This window comes from Hydra viridissima, unplaced genomic scaffold (assembly GCF_058129835.1).
Source record: "Hydra viridissima isolate aposymbiotic clone 2 unplaced genomic scaffold, HvirCarnegie_v1 scaffold_3, whole genome shotgun sequence".
Classification (NCBI taxonomy): domain Eukaryota; kingdom Metazoa; phylum Cnidaria; class Hydrozoa; order Anthoathecata; family Hydridae; genus Hydra; species Hydra viridissima.
Genome location: NW_028324302.1, coordinates 19,214,805 through 19,238,638, shown reverse-complemented (window position 1 = coordinate 19,238,638; position 23,834 = coordinate 19,214,805). Strand labels below are relative to the sequence as shown.

The window sequence follows — 23,834 nt, the reverse complement described above, 5'->3', positions numbered from 1 at the left end:
AAATAGTAAATTGCTCAACTTTTCTATTTTAATAATACATTAGTTAAATACATTTTTTCAGCCAAGATAATTAAAATTTAATATGTTTACTTTAAAAAAAAAAAAAAGTAATAAATTTACACTTAGATGAAAATGTTCTTTATGCAACACATACATCTTACTTGCTAGCAACACATACATCTTACTTGCTACATGTATACATCTTACTTATTACATGGTTACACTTTTTTAAATAAGTAATAAGATGGCATTGCTAAACTTTTGATTATACTTTTAATTTATCAATTATTTATTTCATTAATTGTTCACTCTTCATCTTCATCAGATAACTCGCTTGCTTTAAAAGATCGTAAAAGTTTTACACCAGTTTTTAACATGGGTTTTCCATCATCAGCTTTCATCACTTGGTACTTTACCGAAAGTGTCCATTTTTTTTTGGACGTTTGCAACTTTAGGGTCTCAATTTTTTTACCTATCTCTAAACAGTTTATCTGAACTATTAGATGATGCCCAACACCCTCTGCTATAGAGTAAGAAGAAGATAACTTTAGTAAAACAAAATAAAAACAATGCTAGTTAACAAAAAAAATTTAATAAGAAAATCAAGAAAACATTTTTTTGTTATCACCATTTTTTACAACAAGAGAAAATAATTCACAAAATGATTCACATTGTTAAAAGCGGAGATTGCTCTCTGCATTATAATTAAATAAAATTGTAACAGAATGCATTATATATTTGTATATCTAATTGAAAGATACATATTAGTCTGGTGAAAATGTTTCCAGCATTATGATCATAGAAGCATACTTTTATTTTTCCTATGAGCTGAAAATCATATTGTAACCAAAAAAAGTTGCTTAAATAGCTGGTTAAAGTGAAGAATTGATTAATAACTATTACAATTGTGAACTTCTGAATTAAGTAAACAACTGCCTGTTCTTACGTAAATAAATGACAGATGATTAATCATAAGAGCTAACTTATCATATTTACTGCAACAAGTTATACCAACATATCAACTAAAAATAAGCAGAAATTTAATTCTAAGAATTATCGTTTTTTCTGTTTATTCCAAAAGCTTCAAAAAAGTATTCAAAGAATTCCTTTGAAGAAACTGGTTATTTTACAAATCTAGTAAAGTGATCAATAACAATCAATTTAACTATTATCTATGTTAGACTTCTGTCAGGCCGAAAATTATGGCACTAGATTCTAAATAATCCTAGAAGTTGGTAATAAACTACCTGACAAATAACAGTGGTCAACAGAAAATTAGCACCAAACTCATTATTATTCCTTTAACAAAAGTTTTAACCAAAAAAGTACGCTTTTGTAGTTATTTGAACAAAATTGCCAATTTTGGGAAAACTTCTTTTTTTTTAGGACCTTTGTGAGTAGTATTAAAAAAACATTTTTTGTTACAAATTTGAATCAGTTTTATTTACAAAAAAAACAACATATAAAGCAAACAACTACAATAAAAGAATATATTAAAATGTTTAGAAATTAATATTTTTCATTTCTGTGATTGCATAGACTTTCTTGTAGTAACCACCAAATAGAGTCCCTCATCATATTCTGATTGTATTACCCTTAAAAAGACATTCCAAGTACAAGTCTTGATGAATACATTGTCTCTGTTCTGCAGAGTAGGCTCCCATTTCATCTTTAAATTGCTCTTATCTTTAAGTGAGAATTGTAACATATGACATTTATGGAGCATTCCGCAAACCATGAGTTTAAAGTAAAGAATATGTCTATTAAGTTCTTTGTAATTCTGAAAAATCAAGCAATTTTTCATTGAACACTTATGAACACATTTCTTTCATTCCACTGCTGCAAATTGGAAGCTAAATCTTCTGCTTTATATATGGGATGATTTAAATCTCAAATCATTTCCTTTCAAATCAGTTTCATTCTTTTGAGTTATGAGCTCTGGTTCACATTTTACTGGTTGGATCATGAAGTCCTTCCACAGTCACTTGAAGTTTCTGACAGAGAGATTTCAAAATTATTCAGTTCAAGAAGGCACAGGAAAATTTTCACCAAGTGGCACTGGAGTAGATATTAAAGGAAGATCTGCATAAAAAATCTTTTTGGCATTTTCATCAGCTAAACATTTTTTGGATTAACTATAAAAAAAAAAAAAAATAGCAATCTTGAAAGGGTCAACAGGCTCTCTCCATATTCTAGCAGTACAAACCTCATAGATTTTTCTCTCCAATACCAGACTTAAAATAAACAAAAATTTCATAAATAATGATAAATAGCAAAAGTTTAATCTAATTTGTTTTAGAAGATAAATTGCACCTTCTAAACTTAAAACTTACCTTTGAAATTATATTTGCAGTTACTACTGAGAAATGCCGCAGCCATATTATATTTTGACTTCAAATGGGTAGTTTAAAATAAGCTGCATAGACTCCACAAAGCTTTAAATTTCTAGCCAAAGCAAATTTCTACCTTTTGCTTTGATAAATTTGATGCAAATAAACCAGGCTGAGTTTATATTTACGGCTTCTTGATACCATTTTTGGATTTGCCAACACTGTGGGGAATATTTTATACTTTTTAAGTAAGTTTATTAATTTATGTTAGTTTACAGTAACTATTAACAATTACTCATTGTTAAAAGGTTAACTACTAACCAATATAAAATACAGATCCAATGTAATTTTTAAAACATAATTAGCAATATGGTTGACAAAAGATAATTAGCAATATGGTTTTTTTGCTGACGAACTTTTACATCTTAAAAGACATCATTCACATCATTATACAAAATGTGTTGTATTATTGCAATGTGGATGCACATACTGACTATGAACCAAATAAGTGAAATGCCTCTTGTTTTCCATATCTTATCCCCACCCTTACTTAATAAACATACTTCTCTTTATGTGGTCATAAGAAAGAAATACATATTGACTGTTGTATTAGGTACAGAAGCAAAACTTCTCAAATATAATTGAAGTTTTTACTTCTTTTGATGTAAAGAACCATCAAACAATTATTTTAAAAAATATTCAAACAAAACAAAAATTTTCTGGAACATTGTAATTAATGATAAATGTACTAATTTAAGTATTTTTCAATTTTGCTTTAAAGTTAATGGAAAATCCTTATTTTCTTTCTGATTACAAAAGAAGTAATTGAAAATAACTTAAAACTATATATTTAATAATGTGTTAAAAACCTTTTGGTTGAAATGATATCACTTTCAAACATTCAGTATTTCCTGACACTGACACACTGTCTTCTGATAAAAATGATAAATCAAACTCAGACTGGTATAAATGGTGCAAAGAAAGAATTCCAAGATTGATCTCTCCATGATTATTTGTGAACTGGCAGTAAATTGCATTTGCTATAACAGGCTTTACATCTTCTGTGAAATTAACTCTCCGACCTTTATATGGAAAACATATTTATATTTTCAAAAATCTCTTTACATCTTTATACAAGAATTTATTCTTTTACTGTGTTATCAAAATCCAATTATTTTAAAAATATTAACACATTTTAATGTTTGTAGCCTTAAATAAAAAAAAAGTTCAAACCAAACTTACCTCCCATTTTTACTGCAGTCTTTTTTTAGATCCTAGCTTTGTTTATAACTGTAGTTAAAACACAGGAGCTCTAAAAATATGTTGGTTAATTTTGCATACATTTACATATATTACAATATACCACAGCATAGAAAGAAAAATAAAGATAATCTTTATACATTTTAGGTATTTTCAATATACTTAATGCATAGCTATATATGTATACATGCGTGCATGCATGCATGCATGTATGTATGTACATGTATGTATGTATGTATGTATGTATGTATGTATGTATGTATGTATGTATGTATGTATGTATGTATGTATGTATGTATGTATGTATGTATGTATGTATGTATGTATGTATGTATGTACAATATTTGTAAGTTTTATAAATATCCAGCTAAATATATTTCTAAAAATTTAATAAAAACTACACAAATTATTACTAAAAAATAAAAAAATTGACACAAATATGATATAATAACAATCAATCTGAGGGCCATTTCATGAAAATGATCATGAGTTTATTTAAAATATCACATATATGCATCAGTTATCAGCGGTTTTTAATCAATTATAAAAATTGTATCATAAAATTCTCTAATCTATGCTTTGCCATAACAAATATAATTACTGATTAATATCACTTATACACTAATTTTTAGGACAAGTGTAAAACTCATTTTATCAAACGTTCATTCTTTGACCTGATAATTATCGTCGATAAAATATTAGGACTGATAATTTTTATGAAACGTCCTCCTTGGCGCAGACAAACTTATTTTTGTTTACACTTTTTGAGCATTAACTGTTTAAGATTATTTAACAATTTTCCATTTGTTTTTTCTTAAGATCCTTATGGTCAAGAGTTCTATAGACAGCCCAATATGCTTTCACAATTTAATAATAACGAATTGATAATTATTTTAATTAATTAGTAATATTTGCATACGAAATTAGTGTATGCATGCAGTACATGAGACTTGAAGCCGAGTTAAGTGATATTGAGGCCTTACGGAAGCCTAATGTGGGCGGTTTGGTAATGTTCTTACAGACCGTTGATAAAACTGGTCAACAAAGAAAACATTTTTTTGCTGACTTTTGGTTCGACAGTGCATTTTAGGTAATCAGGGTCTCTGAGTTCAATTATATCAATAGTTTTTTTTCTATCACATCAAGTTTTTATCGAGGGCACTTTAATATTCACCCATGTTTGCCCAACCTGTTGTTAGATGTTTCCCACTTTACTTTTTTTCATATTTAACTAAATGCTAGTTAGATATGTTATTATTTTGTATTGGACAAATCTAAAGTCGATCTGAAGTGAAACTGAAAACTTATTTTTTATCCTATTTATCTTTAAGTGATAAACATACACTCTTTATGAGAAAAAAAAAAACCCAGCCTCTTTATGAAAAAAAAAAGCTCCTTTCAAAAAAAAAAAAAAAATTATAAATTAGTATCTTTCATTTTCCTCCTTGAAATAGTAGTTGCACTTTTTAAAAATCTTAACTTAAAGTGATTTAAACTCCTTTAACACCATACCTTCTTATCCCACCCAACAACAAGTCGTCTTAAAGACAAATTGAAGATGTCTTGAAATTGGTCTTAAAGACCTTCTTATGGTAATAATTAAAAGAAGAAAATACAATAAATCCAACAAAAGGAATACAGCTGCATTTATTTTACAATATGTTTATCTTATCTAAGCAAAAAGTGGCAGCAGCAGATTTCAATCGTTTAGAATAATCTTTATGTCCAATTCTTCGCTTATATTGAGACCAACTTGATTTAAAAGCATTGTGAACAACTTCTCCAGTCTGTTCAGCATTCGATCCCAGAGAACAAAAACTAAATTTCTTAAATACGAGAATAAGGCAGACTATCCAGGTTTACCTTCAGCTCTGCATTTGATTGATTTTTGCATACTGCTGTAGGTTCGAAAATGATGTTTTGAACTCTTCAATAACTGAAACGTTGCTGCCTAATTCTTGTCCAAAGATGCACTCTTTAACCTTCAAAAATTTTAATAAGCAATTAAGTATAGGTATTTAATTAGTTTGAGATGCTAACACATCTCTCTCTAAAATATCTACTTTTCCCAGAAATAAGGCAGACTATCCAGGTTTACCTTCAGCTCTGCATTTGATTGATTTTTGCATACTGCTGTAGGTTCGAAAATGATGTTTTGAACTCTTCAATAACTGAAACGTTGCTGCCTAATTCTTGTCCAAAGATGCACTCTTTAACCTTCAAAAATTTTAATAAGCAATTAAGTATAGGTATTTAATTAGTTTGAGATGCTAACACATCTCTCTCTAAAATATCTACTTTTCCCAGAAATAAGGCAGACTATCCAGGTTTACCTTCAGCTCTGCATTTGATTGATTTTTGCATACTGCTGTAGGTTCGAAAATGATGTTTTGAACTCTTCAATAACTGAAACGTTGCTGCCTAATTCTTGTCCAAAGATGCACTCTTTAACCTTCAAAAATTTTAATAAGCAATTAAGTATAGGTATTTAATTAGTTTGAGATGCTAACACATCTCTCTCTAAAATATCTACTTTTCCCAGAAATAAGGCAGACTATCCAGGTTTACCTTCAGCTCTGCATTTGATTGATTTTTGCATACTGCTGTAGGTTCGAAAATGATGTTTTGAACTCTTCAATAGCTGAAACGTTGCTGCCTAATTCTTGTCCAAAGATGCACTCTTTAACCTTCAAAAATTTTAATAAGCAATTAAGTATAGGTATTTAATTAGTTTGAGATGCTAACACATCTCTCTCTAAAATATCTACTTTTCCCAGAAATTTTGTGGGATTGTTCCCATCAAAGCCCATCCCTTGTAACCTTAAAATAAGGTATATTGTTCTTTAAAAAAAAACTTAAAAATTATTTATCATATCAAAGACTTCACCAATCATGTCATGAATTAAGTAATATGTTGCTCAACTATGCGTACCTTCAATGGAATTAATTATTTCTCTTCGAGTCGCAGCAGCTTTTTCACAACAACAATTTGCCTGAAGATGTTCAAAAACAGCTTTATTAACTATCTGTTTTGCAGTTTCATAGTGCTCCTTGGACACATACATGATGGCTCCTTAGAGTTAGGATAACTTTTGAAATCATGACTTTGATGCAATTGGAAGATTTGTGTGCTTCAAAACCTGATATTTGAGTGTAAATCATGAAACCAACCTTTTGATATTTCTTTGTTATAGACTAAATATTAATTAATCAAAAATAATAAAAAAATTTTCTAGATAGTTACCATGAAAACAGAAATGTTTCTGCGATTAGATTTCTTCTCTGTAATGTCACCCCTATTTTACGGTTTCTTTAAGTCGACAACAACGCTGTTTTTTTTTGAGAAGGAATTTTAATTACTTCTCCTGAGTAAACGGCTCGTGGTAGAAAAATTGGATGCCACATTTGAATTCAGAAAGTTTAGGGTAGCTAATAGTTTTCAAAGGTTATAGATTTAAATAGAAGAGGATTTTTTTTAAATGTCAAGGTGCCATAAATATTGTAAAAAATGAATTTTTTTCAACCTTTAAAGTCCTCCTCTGAAAAATTGGAAAGCGATGGAGCGATGAAGATTGATGAATCGTTGGAGAAATTTGGTTTTCACATTTGAATTCTGCATCCTCAAATGAATAAAAATGAATCAAAGCAAAGGGGGAGGAAAAAAAAAAGCCCTCCTCATAGTGGGCAATTTTGGTCTAAAATGCGAAAAAAACTCTAAGACGGCATTAAAACACAATAATATTGTAATTAACAATAAGAATAGTATTTATTTACAGAAATCATAATCAAAATTATTTAAACTTTAATTTTTTGTGTGGCTTTTTTCAAGCATCTCAAGCTTCCAATGTCCGACCTCATTTTCTTTGTTAACCTCTAGTAATCGAAAGTATTGCTGTAGACAAGGGTTTTCATTTTTTACATTTTCAGCTGTGTTTCTTTTGGCACGAAACGTCAAGAACGGTTGAGCCACCTATAGGTCTATGAAAGAAATCAGGCATGCCTTTTAACCATGAAGATTTCGTGAGTGAAACATTCGTTCGTCTCAAAATTTTGTTGTTTTCTTCTCCAGCCTCCTCATTGGTAAGACCAATAAGTTGCACACAGTTTGCAATGATTCCATGAACATGCTTTAAGATTTTGTTTATTACATTTTTTCACCTTAATCTTCGAAAAAAAAAAAATTTGTTTTTTCATAAATTAACTGTTTTTTGAATGAAAGCGCCAATTTGCGCTACTGAAAATAGCTTTAATGTGATTGTACATACTGAATATTATAATTTTTATTTGGAATCTTTGATTAACTGCTCTTGACCTCCCAGAAAAGTAAAAGTTTGGCATTGAAATTGAGTTTTTTTAAGTAATTAAAATATTTGAAAAATTCAAAAAAATAATTTTTTTTATTTTGAATTTATTTGTTTATAGTAGATGTTTACAACTTTTAGCAGCTTTTATTGGTTAAAACTTTTCTCTTAATCATTTATTAATTAAAAACTTTTCTATTTTTTAAAATGTCAAATAAAAAAAACTTGTTTGGCATAAACTGTTAATTTATTGCTGTTGATTAATTCGAAATTTAGGGCAAACCTATACAAATTATGAAACTAAGTTTTTTAATCTTTCAAATTTTAATAAAAAAAAAAAATCATAACTTTGCCATTTCAAAAAAAAATTTTTCTAAGTTCGTCGTACAAGCCGTTTTTGGCCATTGTGCCCCTGTGCACCGGTCTGAACTATGACTTCTAATGGTTTTCAATTTCATTTTTTAAAAACACATGCGTTAAGTGTAATAGCTTAAAAATGAAACTCCTATTATCTCCTATTATCATTCACAACTAAGTGTTTGAGTAGCTATAAATAATGGAAGAGAATGTTCTTATTATTGGGTCGGGTGGTAGAGAAGATGCGATTGCATGGAAGATTTCTCAATCAGAAAGGGTAGCAAAAATATTTATTGCTCCTGGAAATGCAGGAACATGCCTGCGAGAAAAGACAACAAACATTGATTTGCCATTAGATGACCATATTAGTCTTATTAACTGGTGCAAAGAAAGCAAAATAACTCTAGTCATTATTGGTCCTGAAGGTCCTTTAGCTGATGGGTTAAGTGATATTTTTGCTGCCAACCAAATAGATTGCTTTGGACCTTCCCAACATGCTGCACGTATTGAGACAAGTAAGGAGTTTTCTAAATGCTTTATGGATAGACATGGTATACCAACACCAAAATGGAAGAGTTTTACAAATGCTGATGAAGCCAAAAATTATATTAACTTACTTAACTCTGAAGATATTGTTGTAAAAGCAAGTGGATTAGCTGCAGGGAAAGGTGTTGTTGTTACCTCATCAAAGGAAGATGCTATTGAGGCTGTAAAACAAATGTTAGAGGTAGAGAAAGTTTTTGTTGATCTTTGTATATGATTGAAATTTTTTTAATTTAGTTAATTGAGAAAAAGAATAAATTGTCAAATTTAAAAAAAAAATTTGATTCTTCAAAATTTTCATATTACCATGGAATGTTTTTAAATTAGTGCCCTTTTAAAGTTTTTAAAATAGAAGTTAAGTTTTTCCTGTTATTGTTTATTAAATGTATATGTTTTATGTGGACTTAATTGAAGTAACACAAGTTATTATTTTGGCATATTGATGTCTTAATTGCAATAACTTGCTTTTTCAAAGTTTTTTGCTTTTTCATTTTGCACAATTAACTGTTTACAATGTCATTTTTTTAATTTTAAGTGTCTTGTAATTTTTTAAGTGTTTTTAAGACTTCATTTAATAAAAATACTTATCAAAAATCTTAATCTAAGATGAAACCAATTTATTCATTGTGATATTTTCTAATATGATAGGTTTTAGATTTATTTAATGTTTTTTAGTAAAAAAAAGTTTATTTTGAAAATAATTTGGTTGATATCAATCTGTGTTAAGTTATAAATTGGTTTAGTTTATCTTTGAATTAATATTTTAGTTAAATAAGTTTGGTGTTGCTGGTTCAACAATTGTTATTGAGGAAAAAATTTTTGGAGAAGAAATATCGGTAGGATTTTCAAATTTAAAATTGAATAAATTCACATATTACTATTGTAAGCTTACATGACATTTTTTTTTACTGGACTAATTTTTTCAACCAGGTCTTTGCATTTAGTGATGGCACTAATATTGCTTCTTTTCCACCTGCACAAGATTTTAAACGTATTTATAATGGAGACCTTGGACCAAATACTGGAGGAATGGGAGCATATTGTTCTGTACCACATGTATGTGAGCAAGCAACAATTTGTTAATAAATTTTTAAAAATTTTATTTAAACTTGATAAAATATTCAAATTATAAATGTTTTATCTTTCTTTTTTCACTCTTACAAATTGATGACTTTTTAGGTTTCTAAAGAAGTCCTTGATTTTGTGCATACTGAGGTATTACAAAAAACCATTAGAAAAATGAATGATGAAGGATATCCTTTTGTTGGTTTGCTATATGCTGGTATTATGTTAACAAAAAATGGTCCTAAAGTCCTAGAGTTCAATTGTAGGTTTGGAGATCCAGGTGAGCAAGTAATGTTTTAGCAACCATAGGTAATCTCTGGCATAACAGTCAGCAATATTTGGGAGGCTCCAAAAGCCTTAAAAGTGGCAGTATTTAACCTTCTAATAAAATAATAACTTATTCGTTTCTGATGTAAACTAATTGAGCTTAATGTTTAGTATATATTGCATATTATGGGTGTTACAAAATTAAGGGCTAATCACAAAGTTTTGTAAAATTCGACAAATGTATGTATAGTTGCTAAAATTAGGTGTGAAAAAAAAATCTCAATTTCTTGAAACTTAAATATTTAAGTTGTAAAATCTCTTCAAAAAAATAATGAATAAATAGTTTTTGTTAAAGTCTTAACATTTTTCAACAATATATGTGTAGAGCATACACTGATTGCTTTGTAGGACATACATAAATAGGAAACTAAATAAGCTTGTTTGGCACATAGTGGTGCATGATTACTGCAGAGTTTTTAGATATAACACATTTTTTAAAGATAACACACCTTCTCACACAGTAAAAAGAATAAAATCTAGGTTCCAAAACCAAATCATTGAAGCTATGATTTGGCCTGTGAACTGCCCTGAGTTAAACAAAATTGAGAGCCTTTGGTGATGATTAAACAAGCATATGGCAAAAGTTAATTTACAGAATTTGGGGAGCTGAAGATTTCTGATTCCAAGTACTTAAACTAGAAATTGTACAAAGTCTTGTGGAGTCATTTCTTCTTTATATCAAAAAAAAAAATTCTAAAACAATCGAATTTTGCTGTACGTGAATTTTGCTGTACGTGAATTTTGCTGTACGTGAATTTTGCATAAATTTGCTGTGTTTTTTATCATTAGATTATCTTTTTAAGTTTAAAAAAGTATGGTTCATGAGTTGATAAACTTAAAAATCAATATAACAAATTTTCAAAATGTCGATTTTTGTGGCAATTTTTTTTTAAAAGCTGTGTAAAAAACTCTTTTAGCTTAACAATTCACTTTCTTTTTTTTTTCTTTTCTTTTTCTTTTCTTTTTCTTTTTTTTGCGGAATGAATTTCTATTATGCTCATTACTGATATTAATTTGAATACATTCTTTTTGATGAATTAGACAAATCCTAGACCTATAGATCTCCAATTAAACTATTTATCATGTAAAATATGCTGTAGGTATCTTACTTTTCATGTTGTAAAGTTTTAAAATTTTATAAAGGATATTTTTAAATGATTACATCTCAGCAATCCATTAATGTAAAAAAAATCATAACTTGTTGATAAATCTAATGCAAGTTTCTTTAAAAACTGATAAGGCTTTCACTCACTTGATATCAAGTGATATCATTGAGATTCTATTTTTAAAAAAGATTCTATTTTATTAATTGGTCAGTTTTATGTTTTTTTATATATTCGGACAACAAAAAAAATCAAAGTGCTCAAAATTGGACTCTTAACCCTTTATTGTGTTCCTTTTAACTAAAAAATAAACTGTGCAAATATTATTAGGATATTTTCATACCTAGGGGTTGCTCAATGAACTTGATATTATCAGGTTTAAGGGTCAATGTAAAATAAAAACAAATATACTTTTTTTTATTATTATTACAAAGTTTTAATTATTTTATATATCAATGTTCTTCCACAATTTGTAAAATATATTACAATTGAGTTTCATCTTTTGTCAAGATTTTTGTGTAATCTGAAACAAGTTTCACTGCTTGTTCAGCTGTGTCATTCACAACTTTCATAGAGTTAATAATTTTATGTGCATCCTGGTATTCGGTTATTTACTCCACTTGTCTGGGCAATGTTCCTTCATAAATGTCCAATTTATTCCAAGCAATTCAAATATATATTTTGATTTCTTTGTTACAAAGTCATCTAAGTTCATGGTTACAATTTATCCATTAATCTTTTACCTTGAAGCCTTTTTACCTGGGTTTTTTTGGCTGACTTTTCAAGCGCAATCAATATTTTTTCTTTAGTTTGGTTATCAACTTTGTTACTGAATAAAGAGAAACTCACAAGGTCTTCAGTTAAATGCCATAAATATCCTGCAATGGCTTTTATGACAGATTCAGCCACTCCTTTGTCAAATATTTTGAAATTATTCAATTTCCTAATCAATGTCAGGTAATTGTGAGGAGCAGATGAAGAGAAGAGAGCCCGAAACCAATGTTCCATGTAGATCAATATTGAAAAAATTGAAAATCATAGAAGATTCTTCTCTTCATTTTTTGTTAAGAAAAATTGATGTCAAAACAAGTAGATTTTAATAGAGTACAGTGCTTTCGCCATCCATCGTGCTTGGTGCATAGCACCAGGAGAACGAAAAGTTATTCCCCTTTGACCTGAAGGATTTTTTCCTAAAAAAATTATCACCAGTCGCAAAAATTCTTTGTAATCATTGCAAGGTTGATTTGATCCTTGCATCATATTTACAGCAAATCCTACTGCTGATGGTACAAGTGAACCATATACTTTGAGATCTGCATCAGTTAAGAGCCATGATTCAGAATTAAGTTTACTCCACTGATCATGAAATCGTTGAAACAACTTAACCTCTGGACCAGAAGATACTCCAAAACAAGTTTTGTAAACATGGGATAAAATCACTTCATGAACATGGTATCAACAGGCTGTGTATAATAAAGACTTTCAAATTAATTTTTACAGCAAGGTACAAGCACCTGAATGTATACCTGTGTTGCTTGAAGTAGTATCAAAACAGAGTGCCACAATTCTGTCATATGAAATGTTCCAATCTTTTAAAGCTTGTTCTGTTCCGTAACTCATTTGTTCACCAGTGCCTCTATCAAGTTTTGGGGCTGACAACAGTTTTTCTACATCATATCCTGTCACTTTTGGGATTTTTCGAACGATCGAAAGCTGAACAAAATGCTGGAGTAATCACTTTCTTTTTTTCTGTTTTTTCATTCTTTTTCAGTTTCTTTTCTTATGATGGAATAAAGTCATCTACTTCATTATCTGCACCCTGAGAGGAGTCTGATTCTATCAAAACTAGGTCTGTGACTGTCAAACACATTCCTTCTTCTTTTCTTTTTAACTCTTTTATTTCTCTTTTTTCATTTGCTTTTTTTTCTGTCTAAAATACACTGTTCTTGTTTGAATAATTCACAATCAACTGAACTCATATAGCCTTTTCTTCCTTCTCTTTGTAGTGTAAGAAAGGTTTTGTCTTCTTCTATTGTCATTAATTTTAAAGCATCTTCATGAGCAATATCAAATAGTTCTTCAATTTCTTGAGAAAAAGTTTCCATATTTATTTGCTGAGTTTCTGTTTTTCTGTCTTTATTCTTTTTCAGCTTTCTGTATTTCTCAACAAGTTTTTCAACATGTTTTATAACATAATAACATTGCTTTGTTGGAATTCTAGCTCTTTGCCAAAAGTCTCTGATCTGTCACAAGGCCTGCACTTTCTTTTACATTTCTGTTATTTTTAAAGAAGAAATAAGATTTTAAGACTTGTCTTTTAGATGGCAACTTGTGCCCTGTGATCACAGATGTAGCTTGACCAATACACCATAGTTCATCTTGACTTCTTGTCTCCATTTATAATAAATCAATTTTGAAAATATCTTACTAATAATGTGTTTTAAAAATTTATTTTGTATTTACAGGATGATGCAATAATTTTAGCAGTAATGCAATACTGATGCAGTAACTTAACTGGATGATGAAATATTACAGTGGGTGTAACCAACTGTAATATTTCATTTTTAACTTTTAATTTTCTAAAAAAAAAAAGCAATGTGTATTACGCATAACTTATTAGATTAACAAATGATAAAATATTGATAGCATTCTCAACTAAATTAGTAAAATAGAAAAGATAACTGATAAAATATGAGAAATGTGGGTTCAAGCAGCCTTGCAAAATTAAAAAATTGGATTGAGCAACCCCTAAACATCAACAAATTGTGTCCAAAATTTCCCAATATCATTTTTTCATTAAATGGAACCAAATAAAAGGTTGAGAGCATAAGAAAAAAAAAATTTTTTCAATGCATTCATTTGTCACCCTATTATATATATATATATATATATATATATATATATATATATATATATATATATATATATATATATATATATATATATATATATATATATATATATATATATATATATATATACATACATATATATATATATATATACATATATATATATATATATATAAATTATTTTGAATTAGAAACCCAGGCTTTACTTCCGTTAATCAAAAGTGATTTATATATTACCATGAAAATGTGCTGCCAGGGTAACTTAGACAAAGCCATGCCTTTATTTGATACTAGTACAAAATCAGTAACAGTAGTGCTTGCAAGTGGTGGTTATCCAGAATCATATGCAAAAGGATTTCCTATAAAAGGTTTACATGAAGCACAGGTAGATTTAATATCCAATTTTCAATTTTATATTTTTTATGATGTGTTCTGGAAAAAAATAAAAATATGAATGTTCTATGTTTTGCATCAATAATAGAATTTTTGACATATTTTAAGCATTCTTCTTCTTTAAAAAGACTTATCTAGTGTTTTTTTTTTTTTTAGAAATTGAATAATATCCATATATTTCATGCTGGTACATCTTTGTTAGAGAACACCGTTGTAACATCAGGAGGTCGGGTGCTGGCATTAACTGGTTTAGGTGAATCATTTGAAGCAGCTCGACATAATGCTTATAAAGCTGTTGATAAGATTTTTTTTGAAGGGATGGTTTACCGAAGGGATATTGCTCTAAAAGTGATAAGGTATTTTAAATCATACTTCGTTGTAATTCAATTAACTAAATATTTTATCCGATGCGATTTACTTTTTGGCAACTTTGGAAAAACCTGCAAAGAAAAAACTGAAAAATTTTTTGAGATTAATTGGCATTTTGAGTCTTAACTGAAATTGAAACAGTATTTTAGGACAGAAGGAGTAATATAGAATAATAAAAGTATAAAAAAGTTGTAATTGAGATCTTGTTCATTCAACATTTGTAAAAAATTTTTTAGCAGCCTAAGTTATCTTGATTCTGGTGTTAATATTGATGCTGGTTCAACAGTTGTTGAATGTATTAAACCTTTGGCTCAAAACACTGCTCGAACTGGTTCGATGGGTGGTTTAGGAGGCTTCGGCGCATTGTTTGATTTAAAAGCAGTTGGGTTATCAGATCCTATCCTAGTTTCAGGTACTGATGGCGTGGGAACAAAACTTATGGTAATAAAGTTGCGTGTAAAAATATGCTTTGATTGTAAAAACAGTTTTACATTACATAACGATACCAATTGTGAAAACTTTCTAACATAAGCTAAATTTTTCAATTACGGATTGTTGCAAAAAATGCTTTTATTGTACAAAAATGTCTTTAATTATGCACAAATAATAAATATACCTTAGGGGTTTACTTATGATATTGCCTATGCTTAAGCTATTAGATTGCTCAATACATAAAAGCATGTGTTATTTAAGAGTCTAACACTTAGTCCCTTGACCTAAATGTTATAATTGGTAGTTAAGGTGTTGTTCTCAGTTAACTTTAAATGTTTTTCTAGCCTTAATTAAACCTTATACTGTACTATTAACTAATATTTTTGAAATTAATCTTAGCTAAAGAACTCATTTTTTGACCAAAATTTTTATTTAAGAAATTTTCCCAAAATAAATATTTTGGTTTAAAATCAAAATTTTTGATGTTTGCATTCACTGTTCTTTGTTTCAGGTTGCTCAAAAATGCAACGATCATGAGAGAGTTGGTATAGATCTTGTAGCCATGTGTGTTAATGACATCCTTGCGCAAGGAGCAGAACCTTTGTTCTTTTTAGATTATTATGCTTGTGGAAAGCTCATGTCAGAAAATGCAGTCAAAGTAATCTCTGGAATTGCTGAAGGATGTAAGCAAGCAGGTTGTGCCCTTGTAGGAGGTAATCCACTATAGATTATTTATTTATCTATCATCAATCAAAATGTTCTTTCTAAAAGAACATTTTAGAAAAATCTTTTCTAAGGTTTCTGTTAAAAGTTTAAGTTGATTTGGGATGTTTTTCAACTTAAAGTTAAAAAATTAAGTTGAATTTTTCATCCAACACCTAAAATGGGCTTAAGGTCCATCCACACTGTGGATCTTTTTTAATTATCTATTATTAGTATGTAATTATGTTAAATTATTTTAGGTGAGACAGCAGAAATGCCTGGCATGTACAAAAATGAGGAATATGATTTAGCAGGTTTTGCTGTTGGAGTAGTTGAAAGGTCAAAGCTACTACCTAAAATAGAAGATATTAAAGCCGGTGATTCTGTCATTGGTTTATTGTCTTCTGGTGTACACAGCAATGGTTTTAGTTTAGTTAGAAAGATTGTTGATGTAAATGGACTTAGCTTTATGGATAAATGTCCTTATTTGTCTGAAGATATCACATTAGGGAAAGCTCTTCTAACTCCAACAAAGATTTACATAAAATTTGTTTTGCCTTTAATGAAAAAAGGGCTGGTTCTTGCATTTGCTCATATTACAGGTTGATTTTCAAAATTAGTCAAAGTTATCAGGAGTTGTGTTTTGAATTTAAATTATTTACACAGTTTATCTTTTTAGGGGGTGGTCTGGTGGAAAATATTCCAAGAGTTCTTCCTCCTGAAATAGGTTGCAGATTAAATGCTAATTTGTGGCCCATACCTCCTGTATTTGGGTGGTTATCCAAGTTGGGCAGCTTAAGCAGTAACGAGATGTTGCGTACTTTTAATTGTGGTTTAGGGGGAGTGCTTATTGTAGCAAAAGAATACGAGGAAGTAGTATTAGCAAATTTGAAAGAAGCAGGAGAATCTGCTTACTTGGTTGGTACACTTTTCAACAAAGAAAACATCCAAGTTCAAGTTGAAGGTCCAGTTTTTAACCATTTTTTTTAGAAGGCCTGACATTATTGACTTTTATAATTATGATTATGAAAGCTAAAAGTTAACTTAGATTATAAAAGTTATTTTGGTTACAGAAATTTAGTAGTGGTAATTATTTTGATTATAATGATACATTTTGTTAACAACTACGATTTGATTATTAACATTAAGTTTGATTGATAGTAATTAATTTGATCATTTTGTTAAAGAATAATAATTTTGGTTGTATTTTATTATTATTTATTTCCTGAGATTTACATTTTTTACTTTCTTAATATGATACAGATTTTGCCAATTTTGAATTATTTAAAAACTTTAAAAATATTTACTAATAAAGTTGTTACAAAAAAGATTAGAAAAATAAATCTTCAAAAAAAATTTTTATCTTAAAGTTTTTTAGTTAAAATTTTTTTTATTTGTTTTTGCAGGCTTTGAAACAGCGCTTCAGGCATCTGTGCAAACTGAAATACTTTCAAAAAGTTTTACAGCAAGTGTCATGAAAGTAGGTTGTCTGATCTCTGGCTCTGGTACTAATCTTCAGGCCCTGATTGATCATTCCCTTAAACCAACGAGTAGGGCAAAAATAGTGCTTGTTATCTCAAATGTACCAAATGCAGAGGGATTATATAAAGCTCAAAAGGCCGGAATCAAAACAATAGTAATTCTTACATAAATAAGTTCTTTACTTGACACTTTTGTTGTTGTTTTATTTCAAATGTATTTTTTACTTATTTTAAAAGGTTATTGATCACAATCTCTTTAAGAAGAGAATTGATTTTGACAATGCTTTACTCGAAATACTGAAGAAAGAAAGTATTGAGCTTGTTTGTTTAGCAGGCTTCATGAGAATTTTAACAGGGGAGTTTGTGCGCCATTGGACTGGGCGCTTGATCAACATACACCCATCATTGCTACCTTCTTTTAAAGGCATGGATGCTCATAGACAAGTTTTAGAATCTGGGGTTAGAATAACAGGTTGCACAGTGCATTTTGTAGAAGTGAGTATTTCGTTCTTTTGTCATTGGATTGCTAAACTCTGTGCTTTTTTTTACCCCTTCAATCCAATTTCAGTTTAGTAACTTCTCTGTAATCTCAAAAAGAAGCCCAAGTTGACAAAATCACAGAACAGAAATTAGAAAGTAGTTTTTTAAAAATTAGATTTAATTACTTTTTACTTGGTAAACTTTGTTCTACATAGCAACATTGCATAGCAATGGGTTTTCATTAAGAATTGCATGCTGTTATTTTTTTTATTTTTTTTTTTTATCTAATAAATTTTAACAATTTTTAAAGTATGCAGAGTGAAACAAAGCTAAAAAAGAAGATTTCACAGAAATCGGAACCAGAAATTTGCTTAATTATTCCAGTTCATCAGTAGTAGCTCCTGTTTTTAGTGTTCAAAATAAAAATCTTCTTTCAGTCCTTTTTAGTGTATTTAACAGAGTTTTTTTAGACTAATTATTATGATAAATAAACATTTTTGTAAAAAAATGTTTACATTCTAGATTAAATTTTTTAGAAATTTTTTCTAAGGAAAAACAGTTAAGCTCATTCCTATGTATTTGGTGCCTTAACCCCAGCAAAAAAATAAGATTTATACTTCAAAGACATGTTTTGGTAAGAAAACCTTTAGTGTAAATTCAATCAGTGCATGTGGTCACGGCAAAGTTAACTCTAGCAGACATCCCCAAATGGATGGCAAATAAACAATTTCAACAAAATAATTAAAACAGTCTTTGAATGCGCTGAAGTTGTTGCAAAAGAAGCAATAATTTATGCTGTTAAAGATATAAAGATAATTTAGCCTATTAAAGATATGAGCCTGTCTTTTTGTCTTCTCTAAAAATTTTTGATACTGCAGTATCAGTTGATGGTAGCTAGCAACTTCATGGGTTGTCATTGTTGAATTGGATTGTTACAGGAAGAAATTAATGGTCATAGTCAAAATTCTATATTATGAACCAATGAGTCAATTATGCGAAGAACGCAGCTCAAAAGTAAAGTTAAAAGAAAGTAATCCTAATGCATTTGAAGCATGAAAATCATCCTGTGTCAAATATTGTAGCACTACTCCTTGTATGAATACTTATTGTATGAAGCACAAAGAATTTTTACCCACTCTTTTGCCCAAAGTAAACTAAGATATATAAACTATTAATGGTGATGGTGATTGCAAAAGCTGTTCTTACAATAAGGATACTTATCCTGATATGACAGTATGTGTTATGGAGTGTGTAGGATATAGAAATCCGTTAGGAGTAGTTTAAGAAGCTTGAACAAAAATGTTAAAGGCTATAATTGATTGTCAACAGAATTATTATGGATTTACTGTTAGGCAAAAATGCAAGTGATTTAAAAAATTCAAAAGAAGCCATGCTTCCAAGATTGTTTCATGTCCCCTCATCATCTGAAAATAATTTGCATTCTCATTGCCCTGATGGTATCAATAGTTGGTGAAATTAAAAGCAGAACAAAGCTAACTCAACATCTACTGACAAACCAAGTACTGGCCCTGCACTTTCAGTCCTATAAAGCCTTTAAATTTTGATTTAATTTAAGAAAAGCTTTTAAAGAAATGCGTGCACGGTAAGACCCAAAACCGGGATGAGATGTTTACACAATTTATAATGCTGTTTCAAATTTTCATATTGAAAGAAAAGCAACTGTGCTGTTATACTGATCAGCAGAGAATTTTCTTCAGAAATGTATTTTTTCTGCTGATTTCAAATTTATTCTTTCTTTTTTTTTTTTTTTTCTATCACCTAAATTTCTTGAATTGTTAAATATTTCTTATTTTCATAAATAGTTTACATTACCTGTGTTTTACTGAAAATTTATATTTGGAGTTGCAGATTGATAAAAAAAGATAAAATATTGTTTTATTTCAGTTTTCCTTGTAAAGTTGATATGAGAAGGAAAATTTATCAAGATGCTACGTAAATGCAAAAAAAAAATTCAGACAGATTCTGTTACATTTTTGGCCAATTTACAAAAAACCTCAGCAAAGAGCAATAACAATTAGCACAAAGAAGCTGTATGGAATCTACTTCAGATATCATTTAGGGAATCAAGATAAACCATGGGCATCGCATTATGTGTGTTCAGGCTGTTCAACTTGATTGCGAGATTGGTTCAAAAAAAAAACAAATCCTCCATGCCATTTGCTGTTCCAATGATTTGGAATGAGCTAAGAGATCATGTAAGTGACTGCTATTTTTACATTGTAAACAACTCCGGCTTTTCTGGTAAGAATAAATGATCAATACAATACCCCCTAACTTGGATCCAGCTAGGAGACCAGTAAAACATGACAAATCATTAACCATTCCGTATTTACCGGCCAGATTCAGAAAGTGAAGAGTTGGAAGATACTAAAGTTTTTCCCGGTCAATCATCATTAAATGGTCGAGAGTACAATTACACCTGCACTGATTCCGAACCAAAACTTATCAATCAAAAGAAGCTAAATGACGTCATTAGAGACCTAAACCTGTCTAAAGAAAAATCAGAAGATGTTCTTGCATCCAAATTTTTAAAAAAAAAACCTAATAGAGCGAGATGTCAAGATATTACACTACAGAAAAAGAAACTTTGATTTGAAAGAATACTTTTCATTAGATGGTCCTTTGTGCTTCTGTCATGATATTCTGAGACTCTTTTCTTTGATTGGCCAGCCATACAATACTTTTGATTGGCCAGCCATACAATACTTTTGATTGGCATCTTTTTATTGATCCCAAAGGAGTCTTAAAGCAGTTTTACTGCCTAATGATATTTTATTGCCTTCTATACCAATTACACATGTAGTTGAATACGAAAGCTACAATTGGTTCATTAGTGGAGACCTCAAAATTGTAGGAATGCTCTTGAAAATGCAGCCTGGATTTACAAGACTCTGCTGCTTCCTTTGTCTATGGCATAGCAGAGATGGTAAACAACATTATTCGAAAACTGGTAGCAATCTACGTTCCTGGAGAAAAACAGCGTCCAATTTGTTCCTTTATTTGATCCACAAAAAATATATTTGCCCCCTCTTCATATTTATTTGATCCACAAAAAATATATTTGCCCCCTCTTCATATTAAACTTGCGATTTCTGGACGCTGTATCGACATATTCCTGAAGATATACATAAAAGGAAGATAAAGGGTCAAAGATTTTAATATCTTCATATTCAATGTAAATAGTCAACTCCTTATGCATAAATTGTTGATATTAAGTAAATCTAATCTATTGTAATAATCTATTTTTCGTAATAATGTTTTTAATGTATTGTTTCTAATAATCTAATGTATTGTTTCAATTTTAAGACGTAAATAAATATTTTCCGTGAATTATTTTTTATACATGAAATTTTTTCTACACACTGATATAAATCCCAAAATTGATATGGCTCAGAAAAAAATTTAAGAATCGTCAAAACTTTTGGTCATAGAGAAAAAAAAAGGACAAAATTAAATCAGCGGGAAAATACTATAAGAAAGTACACGTGTATTGCTGAAGATTAAAAAATGTTGAAATCTGTTGACCTGTATTAAGATGAATGGATTCCTGGTATATGTAATCTTCAATATTGTTCAAAAATGAACAAAAATCGCTTAATATTTGCAGAATATCTAAATGGGGATTATCAAAAAAGCGATGAAAGATTGATTCGTGGGTGCAAGAAAGAAAAGATGATGTTAACAATGACCAAGAAATATTTTAATGATCTTGGTTCATGTTCATATAAGTAATAGTTGATAAAAAATTGAAAGTTTAACTGAAAAATCTTTGTAAAGCTCTGAAAATAATATTTAAATGCGTTTTTGTCAGAACCTCTCAGCTATCTTGATAAGGAAATGCCCAATTTGCATCAAGTTTAGATCAAACGTTTATTGAATCTTTCAATTGTACAAAGATTTTTTTAATTTACGCTTGAACCTTTAAAAAAAAAAATTTTTTAAACCAATTTGAAAATTTCACTATGAATCAAATACTTGGTTTTTCTTAATATCCTTAATTCAATTTGTAGGTCAATCTTATTAATCATGTGCTAAAAATTCAAATCTTACATTTTTGATTATTAAGATGGGTGGCAATACATTTTAGATGTCGGCCATTTTAAATAGCAACCGTGGCAATTAAGAAAATTATTTTGTATTTTTTAAAATGTTGTTATCTTGTACAAGTAGAGTTGGTTTTTTTTAGGGTCTATTTTAGAAATAAAATTTGAGAGGCTTTATACCTGAAGTGATTATAAGTGTGTTATTACTAGGAAGAGGTTGATGCCGGTGGAATTATTTCTCAAGGAGTGGTGCATGTCGAAATTGGTGATACTGTCGAAATTCTTCAGGATCGAGTTAAACGCAAGGAATGGGAAATATATCCTCTCGCAATGGAGATGATAGCCAGCAAGAGAGTTCAACTAGTTGAAGGGAAAGTGATATTTTCTTAATGGCTGATCTTGATACATTACCTCAAATTAACAAAAAAAACCACTTGTTCTTAAGAAAGAAACTATTTTTGTAAAGAATTTATATCATCTTTTTTAGTTCATCTTTTTAAAAAAATATCATGCATTTGAAATGATTTTAAACCCGTTATTTTATGAAGGTAATCTTAAGAAAATCTGATTAAAATATGTCTCTTAAAAATGTGTCTCTTGTAAAAGAAAACATTCTTTGATTAAAATATTTATAATTTATTCATAAAAATTTCGCGACTCATTCGCTCAGCTAAGCTTTCGCAAACCGTAAGTTTTTTTATGTCATTTTTTTCGCATTTACCAACATGTCGCAGCATAAAAAGGCCCATGAGGTGAGCTAAACTTACGCAAAAAACCTGCACCAAACTTAAGGAAAAAATAAATAAGAATATATAAACAAAAAACAATCGATTTTATTACACTTTTAAAATGTAGTGTAAAATTGTTGAAGAATTGGAAGATAGTAATGATCAACCGTTGGTGGCCTTTTTTAAATCTTATATATTACTAAATGTTTCATATATTGTAAAAAATATCCCTCAGTGATATTAGCACTTTTGTTTCTGGATCAAATGGGTTGCTTCTTGCTGTGGGTGAAAAATATCACTGGTAGAAAGTTGACAATTTGATTATTTATTTGTTGGCAAACATTTTATATCTGTGTTCAAAGCAGCACACTGACCCCCCCCCCCCCCCCCTCACACACATACATACACCAGTTTTCATCTTCAGCTTGTGCTGCCAGAATATTGGAATATCCATTTTGGCAAAATTAAACAAGACTGTTAAAACTATATGAAAATATATATATGTGAACCAGTTAATAAAAAAAGCTTGAGAAAAAGAAAACGGATTTGATATTTTGCATTTACTTATCTAGTTTATAATGCAGTAATGTAAATGGATAGTTTTTAAAATGGAATTTATTGTATGAATTAATAATAATATGAAGTTATAAATATGTTAAGCACAGAATAATCTTAAATTGACTTTACTAGCATTAGGAATATTTTTCTTAACTTCAAAATCAATTTGGAATTTTAAACAGACTTTTAAATTTTCCTTTAAATACTCTAAAATTTCATACTTTTTAAGTAGTTAAAAGTTGAATAAATTCATAGATGCATACATACATCATACATACATCATACATACATACATACATACATACATACATACATACATACATACATACATACATACATACATACATACATACATAAAGCATAAATTTTTCAGTTTAAAAGCAGTAACAGAGATTGCAAGCCCAATTGAAAACGTTTTAAAATGGTCGAAAAAACCAGTCCAAAGGTCTAAGCGGAAAATAGGACGTTTACTTCGGTTGTGACATCTGA

The 23,834-nt window shown here is 29.3% G+C and overlaps 2 protein-coding genes and 1 long non-coding RNA gene across 9 annotated transcripts; 1 reads left to right on the top strand and 2 right to left on the bottom strand.

Moving 5' to 3' along the window:
* Positions 1-10: 10 nt before the first annotated feature.
* On the bottom strand, positions 11-4,548 carry LOC145202358 (uncharacterized). Of its 6 annotated transcripts, XR_016450854.1 has the most exons (5): positions 3,573-4,548; positions 3,200-3,412; positions 2,334-2,551; positions 2,207-2,234; positions 1,415-2,135 (listed from the first exon to the last, which is right to left on the bottom strand). XR_016450854.1 is itself a non-coding variant. In XM_080075270.2 (3 exons), the coding sequence occupies exons 1-3, from the start codon at positions 3,577-3,579 to the stop codon at positions 306-308; spliced, it is 438 nt and encodes a 145-aa protein (XP_079931396.2). In that variant the 5' UTR covers positions 3,580-4,548; the 3' UTR covers positions 11-305. The 6 variants fall into 6 exon arrangements, 2 of the variants coding, with proteins under 2 accessions (XP_079931396.2, XP_089938454.1); XR_016450852.1 differs by having other exon boundaries at positions 2,207-2,551; XR_016450851.1 differs by having other exon boundaries at positions 1,415-2,234.
* Positions 4,549-5,153: 605 nt separating this feature from the next.
* LOC149891319 (uncharacterized) lies at positions 5,154-7,194 on the bottom strand. Its single transcript, XR_016450935.1, has 6 exons — positions 6,835-7,194; positions 6,523-6,730; positions 6,159-6,277; positions 5,924-6,042; positions 5,689-5,807; positions 5,154-5,572 (listed from the first exon to the last, which is right to left on the bottom strand). It is a non-coding gene; the product is annotated as an uncharacterized LOC149891319 (long non-coding RNA).
* Positions 7,195-7,716: 522 nt separating this feature from the next.
* Positions 7,717-22,583, top strand: LOC145180535 (trifunctional purine biosynthetic protein adenosine-3-like). Of its 2 annotated transcripts, none has more exons than XM_080055441.2 (13): positions 7,717-8,975; positions 9,559-9,627; positions 9,722-9,847; positions 9,971-10,136; positions 14,330-14,523; positions 14,688-14,887; positions 15,137-15,341; positions 15,844-16,045; positions 16,295-16,636; positions 16,714-16,998; positions 17,441-17,670; positions 17,753-18,010; positions 22,270-22,583. In XM_080055441.2, exons 1-13 carry the CDS (start codon positions 8,448-8,450, stop codon positions 22,447-22,449), a joined length of 2,985 nt encoding a protein of 994 aa, XP_079911567.2. In that variant the 5' UTR covers positions 7,717-8,447; the 3' UTR covers positions 22,450-22,583. The 2 variants fall into 2 exon arrangements, with proteins under 2 accessions (XP_079911567.2, XP_089938661.1); XM_090082535.1 differs by lacking the exon at positions 22,270-22,583 and adding an exon at positions 19,901-21,356.
* Positions 22,584-23,834: the final 1,251 nt, after the last annotated feature.